The sequence below is a fragment of the Asterias rubens genome, chromosome 9 (assembly GCF_902459465.1).
Source record: "Asterias rubens chromosome 9, eAstRub1.3, whole genome shotgun sequence".
NCBI classification, from domain to species: Eukaryota; Metazoa; Echinodermata; class Asteroidea; order Forcipulatida; family Asteriidae; genus Asterias; species Asterias rubens.
In genome coordinates, this window is record NC_047070.1 from 15,368,104 (window position 1) to 15,389,187 (window position 21,084).

The 21,084-nt window shown below is 38.5% G+C and overlaps 1 protein-coding gene across 1 annotated transcript; it reads right to left on the minus strand.

The window, feature by feature from the left end:
- Positions 1–1,868: 1,868 nt before the first annotated feature.
- LOC117295098 (major facilitator superfamily domain-containing protein 10-like) lies at positions 1,869–20,108 on the minus strand. The gene is made up of 14 exons (XM_033777666.1): positions 20,024–20,108; positions 18,356–18,635; positions 17,058–17,154; positions 15,793–15,896; positions 14,651–14,809; positions 12,727–12,918; positions 11,199–11,295; positions 9,837–9,948; positions 9,073–9,128; positions 7,693–7,745; positions 6,690–6,780; positions 5,562–5,609; positions 4,451–4,540; positions 1,869–3,138 (listed from the first exon to the last, which is right to left on the minus strand). Exons 2-14 carry the CDS (start codon positions 18,584–18,586, stop codon positions 3,029–3,031), a joined length of 1,440 nt encoding a protein of 479 aa, XP_033633557.1. The 5' UTR covers positions 18,587–18,635; positions 20,024–20,108; the 3' UTR covers positions 1,869–3,028.
- Positions 20,109–21,084: the final 976 nt, after the last annotated feature.

A 21,084-nucleotide genomic window follows, 5' to 3' on the forward strand; every position in this document is an offset into this window, starting at 1 on the left:
CAGTGGTTTGGAAGCCGAAAACTTTGAGCACATAGTGTCCTTTGATGCACAAAGGAAAAAACTATCTTTTTTCTTGCATGCTGTGATAAAATGAAGTACATGTAAAACAAAACAAATCTGAATTTATAAGAAATAAACAAGAGAAAAAGAACAAGAAAAAACCCACAGGGGTTTGGCCATTTAAAACCATAACGATAACGACGCAAAGAGAACAAATTCTATTGGTTGAATTGCTCCACGCAGAATACACCCAAGCTCATTCAACCAATCGAGGGCGTGCATTTTTAATGTTAACGTTTTCGTTCTTGTTATTGAGGCCTGTTTGACCGGGCCAGTAGATTGGGGTCTCCCTACGAAAAGTATAAGCTCTCGACTATACAATAACAACACTTTACAATTGATGTTTGTGTATAATAAAGAGAATAATCACTGTAGAATAAAACACCTGTTTATTTCAACCACTTTTAATGTAATGATTGTGTTCACATAATTCAGTAGGACTGCTTGTTTTCACAAAGTGACCATTCACGGGTCAAGTTATCCATTTTATAAAAATACTTACAGCTTTTAGAATTGTCAAACTTACAATTTAAAGTGCACTTTAACTTGATAATGAACACTATCAATCTTTTGAGTTACATGATATCTGAAAGATACTTTAACAAAATCCCTAAACACGGCTCAAAAAGAACAACAAATGGAAGAGAGTCGTTTTCTACAAATGCAAAAGCTACATAAGAGTACAGTACTACACCCTAGCAGTGTCCATGTCTATCCAAGGCAAAGTATACCTTTAGTTTTTCGGAACAGTTCAATTGTTTAAAGGCCCAGTAACACACGCCCCGGTAGCGAGAACGAAAACGATGAAAATACACGCCCTCGATTGGTTGGGATGCTCCACGCAGAATATGCCCATGATCATTCAACCAATCGAGGGCGTGCATTTTCATTTTTGTTTTCGTTTTTGTTATCGAGGCCTGTGTGACCAGCCGTCGATTTCACAAAACTCTTCCTAACTTAAGACTAATCTTAGGACTTGGGACGAGTCCCAACCCTGCACTGTAGCATGCAGACCTTAAGATTAATCCTAAGTTAGGACGAGTTACTCGTCCTAACTCGAGATAAGACGAGTCCTAACTCTTTGTGAAATCGACCCCTGGCCTTTAATCCTGTATAAATGCAGACGTATACAATAAAACTGCAAAAACAAATTTCAAAAGGTGATAACTTTTTTTACATATCATCGAAAAACTGCAGAAGATAATTCCAATCTGAGACGTGTTACGAGATCAGTCACTGCTAGGGTTAAATAATTCTCAGCTAACTTGTCAATAAATAGCTTAAAAAGTGGATACACTACCTTGTAATCCTCAAAAGTACCTATGTATGGTTTAAATAGAATCTCATGAACATAACCTCAAACAGACATAATATTTGACCCTTCAAAAAAGATGCAACTTTTTATCAAGTACGTTGCCTGACCTACCCGTTAAACATGTACACATGGTGTAGCCTCTACTAGACTTTTATAGACTTAGTATTTCTGATTTGTTTACAGGCAGTGGACACTATTGGTAATTACTCAAAATAATTATTAGCATAAAACCTTCCTTGGTAGCGAGTAATGGGGAGAGGTTGATGGTATAAAATATTGTGAGAAACGGCTCCCTCTGAAGTAATGTATTTTTCGAGAAAGAAGTAATTTTCCACAAATTTTATTTCAAGACCTCAGAATTAGATTTTGAGGTCTCGAAATCAAGCACCTGAAAGCACACAACTTCGTGTGACAACGGTGTTTTTTCTTTCATTATTATCTCGCAAGTGTGATGACCAATTGAGTCCAATATTTCACAGGTTTGTTATTTTATGCATATATTTACTAGATATTATACAACAAGTGAGGAGACTGGTCTTTGACTATTAACAATAGTGTCCAGTGTCTTTAACTCCGACCTGAAACTTCCCGGAGGCAACAGAGAAGATTGACGCTCCTGGTCATTGCCGTTGTGCCCTTGAAATGCTATGGTAGAAATTTAAGATTTCCTCATAAGGAGAAAATGCCTTAGTGCCCAAGCATACAGGCATGTTAACCTTTTTACAATACATAAAATGAACATTTCCCAGGCTAATGGACTTTAATAGCTGCCTTATTTTACACTTAGAACAAAATAATTGCTATGTCAAAATGGAATCATAATAGTTTGGTGCAAAATATATAGCTACAAGTTTTCTTTTACAAAGCCAAGGTAACCATTCCTTTTGTAAAAGGCACTGGACATGTTTGGTTATTACTCAAAATATCGATTGGCATAAAAACTTACTTGTAACAAGCAATTGAGAACTGTTTGTAGTATAAAACATTGCGAGAAAGGACTCCCTCTAAAGTAACTTTTTAGAATATTCTTTTTCTCACTTAGAAAGACTTCAGGCCTGAAACTTTTCTCAGGCAACTGAAATCAAACAAAATTGTGCAAAAGGTTTTTTTCCACCCAAATCTTCACCGATTTTCACAGAAGTCATTTTATGCATAAGTTGGGATACACAAAGTGCGAGTACTGGTTATTGACAATTACCAAACATGTCAAGTGCCTTAAAAAAGGGGTTATTTTTTATACTAACCTTAAAAATATTTATCTATGTTGACCACCACCAAAAATAAATTTGTGACCAAATAAGGCATAAAATTGTAATATCCTTCAAAAGTTTATCCCATACAAGCAATACATAAAATTATCTCGGTCCAATTTCGTGGCTCTGCTTACCGCTGAGTTCTGCACTTACGATCACTGCTAACTGAGCAAGCGTCAAATTTCTGCACTTTTGTGTGAGCGAAGAATACCTAGTAACATGAAGAATGTATAAAGTCCCTGCTAACCCGTAAAATACGCTCGACGTAAGCACGAATTTCCCTGCTTCAGTAAGCCGATTCTTTGCGTGCGATAAGAAGAGCCATGAAACTGGGCCCTGCCCAATTGGAACGGGCAATCTTTAGTGTTCATAAATTTACATATCATGCATATGTATTGCTTTATGATTCCATCACCTTTTGTGGCACCACCATACTCAATCCAATGAGGGGGAATATTAGCATAACTCCGCCCAGTAAGTAGCAGATGGCTGGCCCCATACTCCAGAACCCTGAACACAAATACAAAGGATCAAACAACTTATTTAGTCTAAATATTACACATTTTTTATAAACACATGTCTTTAAAGGCAGTGGAAACTATTGGTAATTACTCAAAATAATTATTAGCATAAAACCTGACTTGGTAACGAGTAATAGGGAGAGGTTGACAGTATAAAACATTGTGAGAAACGGTTCCCTCTGAAGTGACGTATTTTTCAAGAAAGAAGTAATTTTCCACGGTATTGATTTTGAGACCTCAGATTAAGAATTTGCGGTCTCGAAATCAAGCATCTGAAAGCACACAACTTTGTGTGACAAGGGTGTTTTTTTCTTCCATTATTATCTCGCAACTGCGATGACCGATTGAGCTCAACCTTTCATAGTTTTGTTATTTTATGCATATGTTGAGATACACCAAGTGAAAAGACTGGTCTTTGACAATTACCAATAGTGTCCAGTGTCTTTAATTACTACCGGTACACCATTTCAGTCAAATTCTGGTTTCCTTTCATATGTATTTTTTAGTAAATTTCTGGTTTCACTTTATTTATCTATTCAGTCACTTTCTGATTTCCTGGTTTGTCTTTTCAGTGACAATCTGAGAGAAAGGGTTCGCCCAGGTGGTGTTCCTGGTTTGATCAGCAGCATGATGCACAACAGGGCCCAATTTCATAAAGCCTGTAAGCACAAAAATTTGCTTAGCATGAAATTTCTTCCCTAATAAAAACAGGATGACCAACCAAATTTCCACATGATTTTCAGGATAAGCAAACAACAGCTGAGGGCCAGCACCAAGCAATATGCAACAAATTGAAACTTGGTTGGTTATCTTGTTTTTATCAAGGAAGAAATTTCATGCTAAGCAAGTTGTTGTGCTTACAGACTTTATGAATTTGGGCCCCGCACCCTTGTACAACATTACATCAGGCTTTGAAAGAATATGGCCCATACCTCAATACATAGCACCACATATCTTGCAGGACAAAATACTGAGGGCTTTATCTTCAAGTACGCGCCAATCCTCCAATCACATTTGCAGAATGGAGTTGTGATAAAAACCTATAATAATTGCACGGCTGATATCACTACATGCGTCTTGTGTGTTCGATGTCATGCGCCAAGTTTCCTTGCAGATAAATACGTCATCACACGCGCTTGTGTGATAACTTATAATATAAGGACCTAGTATTATTATTAAATATTTCTGATTTCTCTGTAAATATTTTCAGTCACTTTTTGATTTCTCTTAACAGCTTTTCAAGTGAACCTTCTTCTCACCATTTCTTAAACAATTAACAGTAATTTTGAAATAAAACTCACACATAGATGCGAAGATCGGTCCCAATGCTCGAGCCAACGCTCCCAAGGATCTAAAAATACCCATAATGGTTCCTTTTTGATCAGCTGAACCTAGAAATAGAAAAAACATTGAACAAAATAACATTAATGAACAGATAGGTAACATTCATGAGACAACTGTGATCATAAACCAGGGGTGCGTTCCAATCGCACAAATGAATCACAACTGTTAGCGCAAACGTTGTTTGTCTTTGGAACGATTGGTTCGCATTACGCGATGTCAATATGGCAGTGCCCTGAAATGAAGATGGCTTTGTTTTTGCTGTAAAAGTCCTCTTTTTGACATCATTACATCAACTAATTAACTTTGTTATTTCAAATCTGCATTATTATCCACCGAAAATACAATGTAATTATGTTTGTGACAAAGAAATAACACTGTATGCATTTTAAAAACCACTCGCCAACACCTAAGAAGTATGTTCGCGTAAAGCTGCCAACGCTCGGCAATGGTGGCAGCACACAACTCGTTCCACTTGAAATTGTTGGCTTTTCTGACTTTCAAGAGGTAAAAGAAAGCATCTTGTCTAACTATGCAATGAAGCTATGTTTTTATATATTTGGTTTGCGGTAACACCATGTGTGTATCTACTTGCCAGGTAGAGTTTATTCTTAAAGAACTGTCTTGCCTTATTCTACTGTCGCGGAGTAGATTTTTCGGGTGTTCTAGAGACTTCTCAGTTCTGAAAATAACTGTCCTGCTTTTTAACTATTACCTGGGCGGATGGTATAGAAAATAGGCTGTGACTACTGCTTTAGCTTATAGGATCGAAACTGTACTACCGCAAAAGTTCTTAAAATGGTCTCAATGTTTTGACTAGCTTGCTCTAGTCATCGTCAGGAGACAGTTTTCTAAAAACAAACTCTACCTGGCAAGTAGATTACCCCAAACCAAATATACATTGATACCTCACGATGCAATGCCTCAAATCCTATATATGTTTTTATAGTTTTTACAATTTTTCAGAAAACCAAAGCATACGGCAGATATACCCTCCCACCTCACTTACAGCATACATTTTGTACACCTGTGAAAGTGTTGATATTTGTGAAATACCCCTATATCACTTACCATAGACAGAAACTATAGTTGTCAAACAGGACACAACGGTACCAGCAGCTGTTAAATTATGCAAATGAGAATAATACATGATCAAGGTCATCAATTAATTCTAGTCAAAATCAACATGGGAAATCTCTGAACAGTTTCATGTAGGATCAAATAAAACAATAATAAGTTCATATGGTTCAACAAAATCCCATTCCGAGGGCAGCACAAGGTTAAGGTCAATTAAGAAGGGTGGGGCCTCTACGCCCTTCTTCCGGACCACAAAGTACTTTTCGTCAGGTTAAAGGCAGTAGACACTATTGGTACTTACTCAAAATGTTTATTTGCATAAAACCTTCCTTGGTGACGAGTAATGGGGAGAGGTTGATGGTATAAAACATTGTGAGAAACGGCTCCCTCTGAAGTGCCATAGTTTTCGAGAAAGAAGTACTTTTCCACGAATTTGATTTCGAGACCTCAGGTTTAGAACTTGAGGTCTCGAAATCAACCATCTAAACGCACACAACTTCGTGTGACAATGGTGTTTTTTTCTTTCATTATTATCTCGCAAGTGTGATGACCGATTGAGCTCAAGTTTTCACCGGTTTGTTATTTTATGCATATGTTGAGATACACCAACTGTGAAGGCTAGTCTTTGACAATTACCAATAGTGTCCACTGCCTTTAACAGAAAGTTGTAATCAATAAAATGGCTTCTGACCAAAGATTATGGCATCACTGTTAATGTTTTGTTACAGTCTTCCTAACAACCAGATTTTGGGTATGATCCCTGGCTACAAGACAGTTAACGGTTGCATGGCTTCTAATAGGCAAACCCTGACAAAAGATACTGACAAAATAGGGAGACCGACAAAATTAGATAGCTCAGTTGGTATAGCACCGGCATGTTAACCCGGAGATTGTTGGTTCAAGTCCCGCTCTAGTCAATTCTACTTTGTTCAACATCAAATACTTAATAAAGGGAGAATTTTTGACAGTTCTTTTTCACAGTTCTTGCCAGCGCTGCGCGTGCTCATACCTATGTGCATCATACTGAGCATGTGCACGCAGAGCCGCAAAAAAGACTGTTTTGTCTGCGGCCCCCAATGCTCAAAAGTCTCCCATTAATAAGAAAGCTTATGAATAACCTACCGAATGAAAAGAGGGCGAGGCCAGTGTAGAAGGGCACAACAGATGTTGCATAACCAATGATGAGAAAAGACGGCATAAGCACCACCATGCCCTAAAAACATCAAACAAAGGACAACAGTTTCAATCATAAATATAACACATGTGCACAGAGTGGTTATATGAGGTACATATAGGGGCATTGCTTAGCAACAGATAGACTGGGACCTTGTCTTTATCTTCAAGGACAAAGACAGGTCCCTGCCGCTAGATCCAGTGATTCCATTGGATACAATGATATCATTTGATAAATGTGCACAGTGACATGAGCTAGCTGCCCAAACTGTACACTGCTGTCACATCCGCAATAGACTTTGTCTGCATATCTCTATGTGAAATGACTAAGGTCAAGGGTGAATCTACACGGCGGTTTTGGAGGCAGGTCTCTGGCGTTATTCACGAGCCACGACGTGTGACCCCAGGGCCCAATTTCATAGAGCTGCTAAGCACTAAAATTTGCTTAGCATAAAATTTCTTCCTTGATGAAAAAAGGATAACCAACAAAATTTCCATTTGATGGATATTGCCTGTTACTGGTATTCAGCTGTTGTTGGCTTATCCTGAAAACTACATGAAAATTTGGTTGGAAAACCTGTTTTTATTAGGGCAAAAATTTCATGCTTAGCAAATAGCTCTATGAAATTGGGCCCAGATGTTCAGGCTAGGCAACAGACAGCTCAGGATATAGTGAAGTGGGGGAATGTGTAGAGAGGCTTCCCTCCTGCAGGCCTGAGGTTTTGTATTATTTGAATGAGAAGTTACCTCTTTCTAAAAAGATTACGATACTTCAGTGGGAGCCCTTTCTCACAATGTTTTTAACTTTCAACAGCTCTCCGTTGCTCATAACCAAATAAGGTTTTTGTGCTAACAATGATTTAGTGTAATTACAAATAGTGTCCAGTGCCTTTAATGTGCTATTTTCATAAAAAAAATTCAATAAATTTTTAATTCCTATAATTAGACTGACCATGAGTGCAACTCTTTTCTCTTTTCCTGGGCGTATTCTTCGCAGGTATCCACCTAGTAGTATAAGAAAAGCATAAAATTAAATTGAATAAATCCTATATCACTCATCAAAACCCATTTAAAGGAGCGTTACAGAATTGGTAAGAAACAAAAATCGTGAAGATCACAGATTTACATGAAACCTACACGGTCTAAACATGATGATAATTGAAAACATCCCTTGAAATATTTCTGTCTGAAATGTTATATTTGATGAGAAATAAATTATCTAACTTCACGTTTGGAGTTTATCGCTCAGTGAGCGTTTTATTAATTTTATTTTGGCACCGATGCAATGCAAAATTCTCTCGTGACCCAGATGGCCGATCGATCTCAAACTTCTACAGGTTTGTCAGTTTATGTATATGGTGGATAACATAACGTGCTTACACTGCCAGCAACTGTTTTGTTAGCAAAAAACAATTCTGTAACGTTCCTTTAATTGACAAAAAATGGATTTAAAATGTAACCTAAAAATTAAGTTCAAGACAAGTTTTCCAGCATTGTTTTGATTATGAATATTTCCTTTGAAGAAGATCTATGACATAAATATCATAACCAAAACATTTACACTCCAATACTTGAACAGACTTTACAGAATGTAGATTCCAATCCTGACCAGGGCCCAATTTCAAAAGCTGTTAGCAGAAAAAACTGCTTGACCAATTTCTTTGCTAAGCAAAAATTGAGTAGGGGCCAAGTCACACCAATGTAACTTAATGGAATGTTGGCTGGCAACCTGCTTCTGTTAAGCAACACTTTTCTGAGCTTAGTGTTTGTGTTAACAGCATAGAAATAGAACCCGGAGAACGCTGAGAGCGTCATTGTGCACGCAGTTTCTTTTTTAGACCACTTTTATGGACGCGTGATACGCCATTTTTTTTTTTACATGTGTATGGCAAAGTACTAAGCCATACAGTGACATCATAAACATTGACCAATGAAAGTACAAGAAACAGTCTATGTGCGCTGACATCTTGCCATTTTGCCATACACGCGTGTCAAGCGATGATCATTTTGCCATGCACGCGTATTGCGCGGTATCGATACACCGCGTCCACAAACCACACAGAGGGCGGCCGGGCTCAGCATTCTACGGGTTCTATTTCTATGGTTTACAGCCTTAAAAATGGGTACCGACGAGAGCTGGGGAGTAATCTCCATTGGACTGGCATTTTTTCCAGAAATATTCTGAGTGGTTTAATGCCAAGGAAACTGGACATAAACCCTGGACTGATGAGCCATATTGGCTCAGGACAGACTTGACTTTTCCCTCTTAGTATTACCATAGATATTGAGCTTGAGTAAAAGTCTACACACTCTATGACCTTTGAACTCTTACCCTGTACAAGAGCCATGATTGCGCCGATGAACACAAACATTTTACCCTGTTGCATGCTGTAAATGAGAGGCGAGAAAAAAAAAAAACAGTTCAAATCAAACATTGGGAGTATTAGTTAATCCAAATAAACAACTCAAGTTCTGATTGCTGAGTCATGAGAGTGTGGGTTCCAATCCCGGCCCTGAAATTTGTGCTCTTGGCTTGTTCCAAAATGCTCATAGCGGCTGCAAAATTTCACCTACCTCCACACAAAGCAGAGGGTCATAGAAACCAGACCGACTTAAAATTTCTCCACGTTAACATAGAATCTACAGTTCAAAAACAAAGCCAAGTGTCTCTAAGATTAGCAATGTCACCGTTATAATAATAATCATAATAATAACAAATTCTTATATAGCGCATTTCACAATAAACCGTATCAATGCGCTTTACATACGTCCCCTGGTCATTGGGCCAATAACATCCCTTTATTCTTTCTCAGCTCCCTATACAGGGAGTATACAGCCCCGAGCTGCTCCGAAGGCTTTAACATTCACAATATCAACATCTACCCTCGCAGGTACCCATTTATACCCCTTGGTCAAAAGAAAAAAAATTATAGAAAAGTATCTTGCTCAAGGACACAAGTGTCATAACTGGGATTCAAAACCACATTCCAGGGTGACTTAGCATCAGAACTTAAATTCAATGCTCTTAACCACTCGGCCACGACACTCTACGAGTTGTACAGATACAAACAGTCTTTAAAGGGGAATAAGGAGTACCTTGTATATTGGAAGCGTCTGTGAACGAGGAATGTGAGAGTAAACTCTAGCCCGGAGAATAAGAAGAGATAAAAGAAGTAACAAACTCCAAGAAGACGAAGCATCCTCTGATCTGAAATAGAAAAATGGTAGGAATAACGATCTTGCCTCGAGCTATCGGGCAACCTCAGTAGTCTAGTTGGTAAGACACTGCTCTCGGGTTGCAAGGGTCGTGGGTTCGAATCCCACCCAAGTAATATGAATGTGATATTTCTTTCACAGGACTCGGGAAAGTACTTACAGTGTTAATAAACACACAACGGTGTGTGGGTATAAACCAAAATTAATATAAAAGCTTTCGTTAACATCCTATCTTATTTGGTGTTTTTGCTAATGAACATAATGTCAGTGTTCAGATCACAATACTGTATGATCTATCAAAACCTGGGGTGGATTTCACAAAGAGTTAGGACTAGTCTTATCTCGATTTAGGACCAGTTACTCGTCCTAACTTAGGACTATCCATGCAATTTTTATATCTCCTAGGACTAGTCCTAAATTAGGACTAGTCCTAACTCTTTGTGAAATCGACCCCAGGTCTGCAAAGCAAGGCCGCTCGACTAGTTTTTGCGTGTGACTGTGACCAGCCTTCTGTGGGCCTGCTTGCAGAGCTGCATTGGCTCCCAGTTAGAAAACAGGTATCCTTCTGAATTGTCACTCATGTCTACAAAATGCTTCACACCCAATCTCCTTTATATCTGGTTGAACTTGTACATTCCCACAGCTCTAATCCTGCTAATGCCTACAGGCACTGACTCCGCTCATCAGACTTGCCTTTCTGTTCCTAAAACTAGAAGGAAGGCTGGGGATAGCTCATTCACCATGGCTGCCCCTCGTCTATGGAATGAGCTTCCTGCTGATCTAGAAGGAAGGCTGGGGATAGCTCATTCACCATGGCTGCCCCTCGTCTATGGAATGAGCTTCCTGCTGATCGAGAAGGAAGGCTGTGGATAGCTCATTCACCATGGCTGCCCCTCGTCTATGGAATGAGCTTCCTGCTGATCTAGAAGGAAGGCTGGGGATAGCTCATTCATCACGGCTGCCCTGCGTCTGTGGAATGAGCTTCCCGCCTGTCTGAGAGAAGCAATCTCGATGCCTGTATTAAGACAACTCCTTAACCCAATCCTATTTTTGTTTTTGGGGAGGGTTTTGTTTTATGTTCTCGTCTCCTGTGAAACTCTCTATTCTTCGATTAGTGCTATATAAATTCTCCTTATTATTATCATTATATTAGTTTACCTCAAAGTTGTCTGAATGCAAGGTGAACACTAATTTACAACCACTAAGTTAAACCATTGTCGTAGATACTGAATTTAAACTGACCTGATGGTTTAATATTCTTGACAGCTGAGAAGAGGAATAATGATATGGGGTTGATCAGATCTTGAGCATCCTTGAAGCTACTGCCAAATGATAATGCCTGAAAGAGAGTCAAAAAGGAAAGATGAGGAAAGAAAACACTTCAAGATGACATGATCTTATGATGATGATATGGGTTTTCTTGGTCAATTTCGGGAAATGAGCAGCCAATTTAACCACCAAGCTATTCTATTTTGCGCGAAATTGAATGCTATTGAAAAGGGTTATCCGATTTCATTTTATGATTAGTCAAATGTAATGTTGCGTCATTCGATTTAACAAAGTAATCATTCAATTTAACAAGTTATCAAAGCAGCATTCAAATTCGCAGACGCTTCTTGAGGCGTGTGTATTACAAAAAAAAGAGGAGGATACGCTAAATTAAACAGAGTGCTACAGGAATTTGACTCGACGAAATTGAATGGCCGAATTCTGAATTTGAAACGCAGTCACAACTGGAGAGGCAAAACAGCTTGAATTCGAACGCATGAAAATGAATTTGACTGCTCATTTGCTGAATTTGACCGAGAAAACCTATAGTACTTACACTGCTAGCAACTGTTTCGTTAAAACTGTTCTGTAATGTTCCTTTAAGGAAGGGTAAACTGAGTAGGTCATTCACAGAATACTCAATAAAGTTTTTTTTTTTTTCATGATCTCAATCCAAATTTCACCGGACATAGTTGATTTTGCTCGTTATATTTTCACTTTATTGTCACATTACATTCATCAACGATTACTTCGGACATCACTCGCTTGAATGCTCCTGAGCAAACAAAGTTCTAGGTCAAATAACTTTCAGTGTAGCTGGGCCAATGATTTGGAACAATCTTCCTACTGTCATTAGGGAATCTGTTACTTCATAGGTAGTAACCTTAATAGCTGGCAGTGTCATGGCCGAGCGGTTAAGAGCACCGGAAATTGGGGAGGTAGTGCTTTCTGCTCTACCGGCCAGGCTTTGAATTGATGATACGAAAGCCTAAATTCGTATGGACTGTGAAAGGGGTAACTCAATTTCAGCCCTAGGAGTAGGTGGCAACGGCCTCTGGAAAAAATAATTGTAGCCCACACCTTGAAGTGGCCTTCAGGCCTTGTGTGTAAGGCAACTTGCATAAAAAAAATTTAAAAAAAGTAAAACAAAATAATAAAAAGTAGATAAGTCCGCTTTATGCTAAATGAACAAGTTGTTTGTTATTTAACTTCACTATCGCAGATTGAGTTCTTAACTGGTCTCAACATTTCGACTAGCTTGCTCTTGTCATTGCCAGGAGACTGAAGGGGTTCGGAGGTTTCAGTGTAGAGTCAGTCAATGCTCTGATTGGTTCACCTGAAAGGAGACTTGTGGTTGGTTATGGGCTCAGGGCTATTGTGTGTGTTGCCAATTGCTTGTGAGTACCCTGTGTAGCGGGGCGTGTCAGATGTTTATATGTAGAGATTGACTAAGAACAGGACTTGCTAAGCAGTGTTCGGTACGATAATGCCTTAAACTCACTCTTCTATGTCTTGGCAATGTCTCTTTGAAGAAGAAGAAGATAAAGATGATATCAGCAACAGCCAGAGTGATTGCAAACAAGGCCGGTTTGAAGTATAGAGCTTCTCCCTTACCACCGGAGGACATTGCAAAGTAGGCTCCGATCATGGGTCCCATGATAAAGCCAATAGAGAAGGCAATACCAATCAGCGCCTATGGAAGATAGATACAGGTGCTACAAAATATAAAAGGCAAACACTGTACTAACAAACTAGAGCACATAACAACCACCAAATGGAAGACCGGCATAAAGCAATCCCTCACGCTTGGAAGTTTCTCGAGAACTTTATTGGCAGTGGACACTTTTGGTAATTACTCAAAATAATTATTAGCATAAAACATCACTTGGTTATGTGTAATTGGGAGCTGTTGATAGTATAAAACATTGTGAGAAATGGCTCCCTCTGAAGTAAAGTTGTTTTCGGGAAAGAAGTAATTTTCCACGAATTTGATTTCAAGACCTCAGAATTAGAATTTGAGGTATCGAAATCAAGCATATGAAAGCAAGTGAGAAGACTGGTCTAATGTCTTTGACAATTACCAATAGTGTCCACTGTTTTTAAAGCCATTATACACTTTCGGTAAACAGTATTGTCCAAGTCCCACACTTCGTGTATCACAACTTATATACAAAATAACAAACCTGTGAAAATTTAGGCTCAATCGGTCATCGGAGTCGAGAGAAAATAACGGGAACACCCACTCTTGCTTCCGCACGTTTCGCCGTGTCATGACATGTGTTTAAAATAAATTCGTAATTCTCGCTAACGAGAATTGATATTGTTTTAATGTTTTCTCAAAAAGTAAAGTATTTCATGGAATAATATTTCAAGAGATGTCTTTCACCATTACCTTCTGTAAACCCTGTAAGTTGTTTGTAAATCTGTGAACTTTTTTTCTTTTCTGTACCAAAAGTGTATAATGGCTTTAAAGGCAGTGGACACTATTGGTAATTACTCAAAATAGTTATTAGCATAAAACCTCACTTGGTAACGAGTAATGGGGAGCTGTTGATAGTATAAAACATTGTGATAAACGGCTCCCTCTGAAGTGAGGTAGTTTAATGGCTTTAAATATAAAAGACAAACACTGTACTAACAAACTAGAGGCCATAACAACCACCAAATGGAAGACCGGCATAAAGCAATCCCTCACGCTTCGAAGTTTCTCAAGAAAACTTTCAACGTACTTCTTAAACCTGTATTACAAAGCCAATTAGTGACAACTGTTGAATGTAGTTGTAAGCATATTAATTTTACCTGATACAATGTTACAATTAATGTATCTGGTTGGTCTCATCTGTCAGTTTGTCTAACTGTCAAGAGGTCTTTGTTTGTCACAGGGAAACCTTAAAAGAACTATGCTTCAGATTTTCCCCCTGCAATTTGGTTGTTGTTTATACCAATATTAAAATATTTGTCTAATCTATCGTTCACTGTCTTCTTTGGCTTCCAATTCACCAATGTATCTTGATTCAAAATTCTTCTTCTTGTGTATAAAGTTGTTTTTATAAATTAACCCCAGTATATCTCCAAGATCTCTTAACCCTTTGTTCATCTCCACTATCATCAGATACCTTTGTCCATATTTTAAACGAAACACTGAACTATCCAGAGGGACCACTTGGAGAGAGTATTGACTTGCCTCATGTGTTTTATCTGGCATTTGGCCAGCGGCCCACTGTTAAGAGCGAATGTTAGGTTCAGAATGTAACCCGCTCAAGAGATCCAATACATGGTTGTACCCCCAAGCTTACACTTATTTACAGTTTATTCTTATTCACACCATGCAAAGCTTCAAACATCACTTCTGTTATAAATGTTCAGTTTATCAACTTGGTTCTATTTGAGGACATTAAGCATGAGTTTGAGTTGTACACACTCACCATTCCCTTGCCTCTTGTTGTTGCCGTGGATACATCAGTAACGATTGTTGTACTGAGACTGACGTTACCTTTGCTTATTCCACCGATGATGCGCGCAATGACGAATAACGTGAAGTTATGCGAGACGGCCCAAACGCAGTACGAGAGTGCTATACCTGTCTGAAACATCAACAATAAGAAAAGACTGTTTGAAAATGTATGGAAACCAAAGAGAATAAGAGTACAAAAACAAACTGCTGTTTGACTTCATAAACACACACATGGCCAATACCTATTACTGTCATACTATAAGTTATCACACAAGCGCGAGTGGAATACAAAAAAATCTAGTGCTTCAAATATAGCATCCCATATGGGACGCAGACGCGCTATATTTCACGAGCGCGTGTGTGATAACAAACTTATCATCCAGTCTCACTTGCAACGCGCAAAATTTCAAATTTCAGAGCGTTATTTCACACGCGCCAAATTTAAAATGTAGTTTTTGCACTGTCCAAATACCGAGCGTGACTTAATGGAATTTCACAATACGCACTGTGTAATAAAAACAGAGGAAGTAGGATATAAAACGGAGGTCATAGCATATATGTTTTTATCCCCCTAGTAGTTCGAGCTTCTGATTGGTGGATTAGCGCGTACTGGAAGATAAAATGGGATATAAGATTCAACGCTCCACATGATGTGTGTTTTAGTTTGAGTTTGAAGAAAGAAAGATTGACCAGAGTGAGATTTGAACCAATGACCTCCGGATTAACTGAGCTATCCAGTGGTTGGCGGTCTCCCTATTAGTCAATATCTTTGTTCGGAGGTGCCAGTCAGAAACCATATCACAGTTAGCTGCCGTGTGGCCAGGGATCACGATACAACCTGGGATGTTTGTTTAGCACAAGGACTTCTAGGAAAAAATGGAAACGGAAATGAAAGTACTCTTCAAATGACCAATAGATGATTCCCGATATCAAACAATTCCAAAAACCAAACGTACACTTTGCCTTTAATGAACTGATATTGTTAAATGTAGCGTTGGTTTATTTGAACACCCGATGCGTGCGCATTACAGGCCTTATTATTATTATTATTTTTATTATTTAATACTGAGTAATAGGTGGAACATATCGATTGTGATATTGATATCATCATACCATTGTAAGTAGCATGAGAGGTCTCCGTCCGTATACATCTGACGCTGCTCCAATAACTGGACTTGCAATGTATTGTAAGAATGAAAACAACGATCCAATCACACCTAAATCAAACAAATCAAAACAATATTATCATTATTCATAATTCATAGTCAAGGTCATTGTTTCTAATAATAATGATGATACAAAGACAAGATCTAAGATTAAGTGGTAGAGAGTTCCAGATGCGTGGCGCAGCTGAAGAAAAAGACCTGCCACCCCATGAGTGTCGAGACTTTGGTTCAATGAAAAGAAGCATGGAACTTGATCGAAGATTTCTTGATTGAGTGTAAACTTGAAGAAGTTCAGCAATATAGTGGAGAGCCTTGCCATTAAGAGCTTTGTGGACAATGAGCATCAGCTTGAAGATGATTCGTTGAGAGATAGGGAGCCAGTGTAGTTGTTTCAGAATGGGGTGGCATGGGTGGTTAGTGCATAAGTGCTTGCCTCTCGCCACTGTGTTGCTGGTTTGATTCCCAGCTAAGGCCAAAAGTGAGTAGAGTTTTGTCTATTGGTTCTCTTCAGGGTGGCTATTGTGTATATCACATGCCTCTTTCCACTGTGGCCCCGGGGCCGATTTCACGAAGAGCCAAGAATGATCGTTACTTCAAATCAATCGTTGTTGCTTAGTAAAGTGTGATGTCACAATGTAAATCAATATGGCGTTACTAACAATTTGTCTTACGAAGGATTTTATTGCTTTGCGAAGTTTACCCCAGGTTTGATTCTCAGCTAGGGCTATCTGTTGGTTCTCTTTTATACCATGAAGGTATTTCTAGAGCCCTCCAGTTTTCCTCCCTCTTGAAAAATTAAACACTCTGATTTCTTATTGAGCTCCGTAGTCATATGTGGGTCGATGTGTTCAGCAGAGTGTTGGTTTGAGTCTCGGTTGTGACACTTTAAGACATTTAACCATTATTGCTGTGTCTTTCCAATGGGACATAAAGCTATTTGTTCCTGGTTTGATTAGTTGCATTGTGCCACAGCACCTTGTCAACAATTACATGGTGCTATTTAAGGGGGGTCAGTCTCATAAAAAAACGCAGCTCCACAACACCTTGCAGGAAAATACTGAATGTTGAAGCGCCTTGAGCATCACTGAGTGACGGATATGAGCGTTTTATATTAAGCCACTTTTATTATTATTCAAAGTTAGTTTTAAATCACCTTTCCTTTCTGAAATCCATCTATTATTTCTGTTTGATTACTTGAACTTGATTACTTACCACCAAATAAAACAGAGTTGTATTTCTCCGTGTCTGGGATACCAAGCAAGTTACGAAATCCATCAATCTTTGACTGTAACTGTGGCAGCAATCCACCCTAGTGTAGAATATGGAAATGACAACTTTTAAAGTACAAAGATTAACAGGTTTAAGAAAAGGAGTTACAGCATGTATATCTAAGGCTCAATATTTATTTGGACTGTAGATCTAAGGCCAGTGATTATAGACCATGTGAACTTTGTTTACAATAAGTGTGACCTTGTACATTCTTTGAGTATTCTGGCAGGCAAGATACTACACTGGTCCTATGGGACTGTTGACATTTCCACATAAATCCAAGAATTATGAAAGTAAAAGCTGGACAAAGTTTTGAGATGTGCCCCCTTTCATCATATCAAAAGTTGTTAAGAATTAGACAGTGCAATCTCCATAAAATATAAGGTTTTACGTTTTCTTCCATTAGGCTGTGTACAAACCATGCCTGCAGGAAGTCCAGGCTACGTGGCTCTTTTGTAAACATGTGATGTCACAGGGCACATCGTCTATAGCGTCATGCCAGTTAACTCATGACTGGAAAAATTCAAGCACACTGGTGTTTCTAATTTAAGCAGAGTGTGGGTTCGAGTCCCAGTCTTGACACTTGTGTGCATGAGCTAAACCATTATATAGCTTTATCCTTCAGATGGGACGTAAAGCTGTTGGTCCTGTGTTGTGTTAAGCACATAAAAGAACCCAGCACGCTTAACATTAGGAGAAGGGGTTCGCCCAAGTGTTTCTGGCATGGTTGGCAATTCCATGCACACAACAGACCCGTCCCGTGTCACCCCTCTTAAAAGACAAGAAACCTTTTCCTGACTCTCTAAGAATTCAATTTAAGGATGAACAAAGAACAATTTACTGGAGAAAGATTTGAACCTTTTGTTTATTATATGCACTAAACACCTTCGGTAATTGTCAAAGACCAGAAATATCACTTGGTGTATCCCTTGTACATGTACTTGCACAAAATACTAAATCTGTGAAAATTTGGACTTGATTGGTCATCAAAGTTGAAAGGGAAAAAATAAAAGAAAAAACACCCTTGTTGCACAAATTAGTGAGCTTTCAGATGCCTAAAAAGGCTTCAGGCCTGAAGTCTCTTAGTAATCAAGTGAAAGTTACCATTTTCTCATTAACTCTGTTACTTCAGAGGGAGCTGTTTCTCACAATGTTTTATACTATCCACCATCCCCATTGCTTATATTTTGAGTAATTACCAATAGTGTCCACTGCCTTAAAAGTAGAGAAGATATTGTTACCTTATCATGTTGTGCGTAGTAATCTAGAAGTGACGGAAGCAACGGTAGAATCATAGTAAATGCAAGAAGATCAACAAGAAGACTCAAGAAAACAATCGATATCATCTTATGATTATCACCGGACTCGCGTCTCTGCGGTGCATCCAGCTTCTGCGGAGTAAACTTGAAGCTGACGTCATTGCTTTGATGGTTGCTGTTTGAGTTGTGCTGATGGGAACCGTTCTCTGACATGATTGCACATCAACCGCACGTTTCAGGGAGTACTTGATAGTAGCTGATGCTAGAATGAGGTGATCAAAAATGTATGTTGGATAAAAGAAAATGTTGCCAGCCGTCGATTTCACCAAACTCTTCCTAACTTAAGATTAATCTTAGGACTTAGGACGAGTCCCAACCCTGCACTGTAGCATGCAGACCTTAAGATTAACCCTAAGTTAGGACGAGTCGAGATTGGATTAATTCTAGTGTTTTGCTCAAGATTGGATTAATCCTAGTGTTTTGTGAAATCGACTGCAGAACATTATAAAAGAATATTATTACACATCCAACAGCACAAGCAAAAATAACAGGATGGTGGTGAATAGGGATAGGGAACTAGAAGAAAAAAAACATTACACCTAAATATTCCCATAACAGTGTAAGAAGGCAAGAATAGAATAAGTCTCTAGTAATAATACAGCTGGAAAAAAAGCAAATTTGACAGAAAACATTTTAAACACAAAACAGTTTCCAGAGAGAGTCAGACCCATTCATAAAATAACGAGACTAAATATGGCAGACCCAAATGACCAGACTGAAACTACAACCAAGTTTTGAACCATATGCGCAGTCATTCCATGCAAGCAATTTACTTTCATGGTCGAGTACTTATATTTATAACACTTGACTGTCCTTGCTCTATGCTTGAATAAACAGAACTCACGATTGGTTGCTATACATATACTGTTAGTGTTAATAATCCTCATAGTATCAGATGGTTGTATCAATTAAGGAAATAAATTGCAGAGTGAAAGATGATGGTACAACACGTAGACAATGATATGAATATAATTTAATTACTGATTTGATGACGTTGATTGATTGGGTTTTAAATAAATCATCATCTCATCATTTTTTTAGGCAAGAGCAAAAGCACTGTGCAGTGAGTTTTAAAATAGACGGACGAAAGAAAGGTTCAACTTTTAATGTGCAATAATCAAGCCAATATAAAACACTCTGTTTGGGCCCGAAATTGACAGGGCAGCCCTCCCCCAGCCGCGCCCCCTCATATTTAGCCCCCTCATCTCTGATCTGATGCAATTTTCCCCTGAACATCATAATTCAAATTGCCACGGTCGTAGGTATTTTAATTGGGGATTTTTGTTTTAATAATCAATTCAAAAAGGGAATCCTTCAAAAAGAAATCAGGAACGTTTTTGAGGATATTAATTTTTTGAGGATGCCAATTTGGGATACGGATGAGGAAGTTGCGTGTGATATTATGTTGAGTTGAGCAACAACATACGGGGAGGACGGACAGAACCACAGCCGGTCAGTTTTTTATAAACAACCCACCCTCCTCCCCTCGATCATCCCGAACTCGTCTTTTTTGAAACAAAAAACTCGAAATATTGACGAACAGATGAACTAGTTTATCTTAAAAAAAGGGTAGACAAGTGTACGACTTACATTTCCAAGCTGAATAGGCGTAGATCGAGAACAACAAAAACGGAATTGACCAACTTTTGTACAATGTTATTTCCGCAAGCGTGACTTTAGCGCTAACTAATACGAATTGAACCCAGACTCGGTAAGCGAATTGTAATCCAACCAAAGTTACTACGGCCTGGGTATCAGGTTGCTTTTTTGGTTACATAAATACCGCCCTCTGTTGAAATAATATTGTAACTTTAATGTTGAGACTAATTATTTTTATTATCCCCGATAATTATTAAAACATGAATATGCACCTACTTCAACAGGCATAGACCTTTTCGCAAATACCATTGCGCAAGCGCAGACTGTTGAATGAGGTGCATTGTGGGATAGATATGGATCAAATTTGGATACCAGCTAGACCACAATGCACCTAATTACAAGCTTTACGCGCGCGCCCCAGTATTTGCGAAAAGGTCTATTATTATTCAACCGATCATGCATCTGTCATTGCGCCCTCTACAGTGGAAATAATTTGTTTTGCATTATACACATTGAACGTTTACAATAAAGTAGTCATTTATAGAAACTAATAATAGACACAATGTTAGTCTTGAAGTCAAGACGGCAGTTTTTAGATACTAAAACTTTACTTTATACAATTAAGTTAAGCGCCCACCCCCTCCCCCTATATTGGGGGCAAGATGGGACGCATGTATTGTATAAATAACGGGTCAAACGTTTTTTTTTTTTTTTTTTTTAATTACCATGTCCGATCTCCCCGTGGTGTATCCTACTCAGTGTTTTGCAGCATCAAAAACTGAGATAAGAAATTAGCAATACTGTCACTTTGACGTAAAGATAAACCATGAACATGTCAAAGAGAACTTGACAGCTCTACAAGTCAACATCTTTACACAATAATATTTTTGTCAGGAAATGCGGTTATGGTCATAAACTTTGGTTTTCCAGACTGGGGTATTGATAACTTCCACTGCAATGGTCCTGTGGATTTCACAAAGAGTTAATGTATTAGTGTATCTCAAGTTAGGACGAGTTACTCATTCTAACTTAGGACTAGTCCTAAGTTTTTT

Excerpts from the sequence above, each read along its gene's own strand:
- LOC117295098 (XM_033777666.1), bottom strand. The coding sequence starts at position 18,586 with ATGTCAGAGAACGGTTCCCATCAGCACAACTCAAACAGCAACCATCAA. Across the intron at positions 11,296-12,726 it reads CATTGCCAAGACATAGAAGA|GCATTATCATTTGGCAGTAG; the intron begins GTGAGTTTAAGG and ends ACTCTCTTTCAG. Across the intron at positions 9,129-9,836 it reads AGACGCTTCCAATATACAAG|CATGCAACAGGGTAAAATGT; the intron begins GTACTCCTTATT and ends TCTCATTTACAG.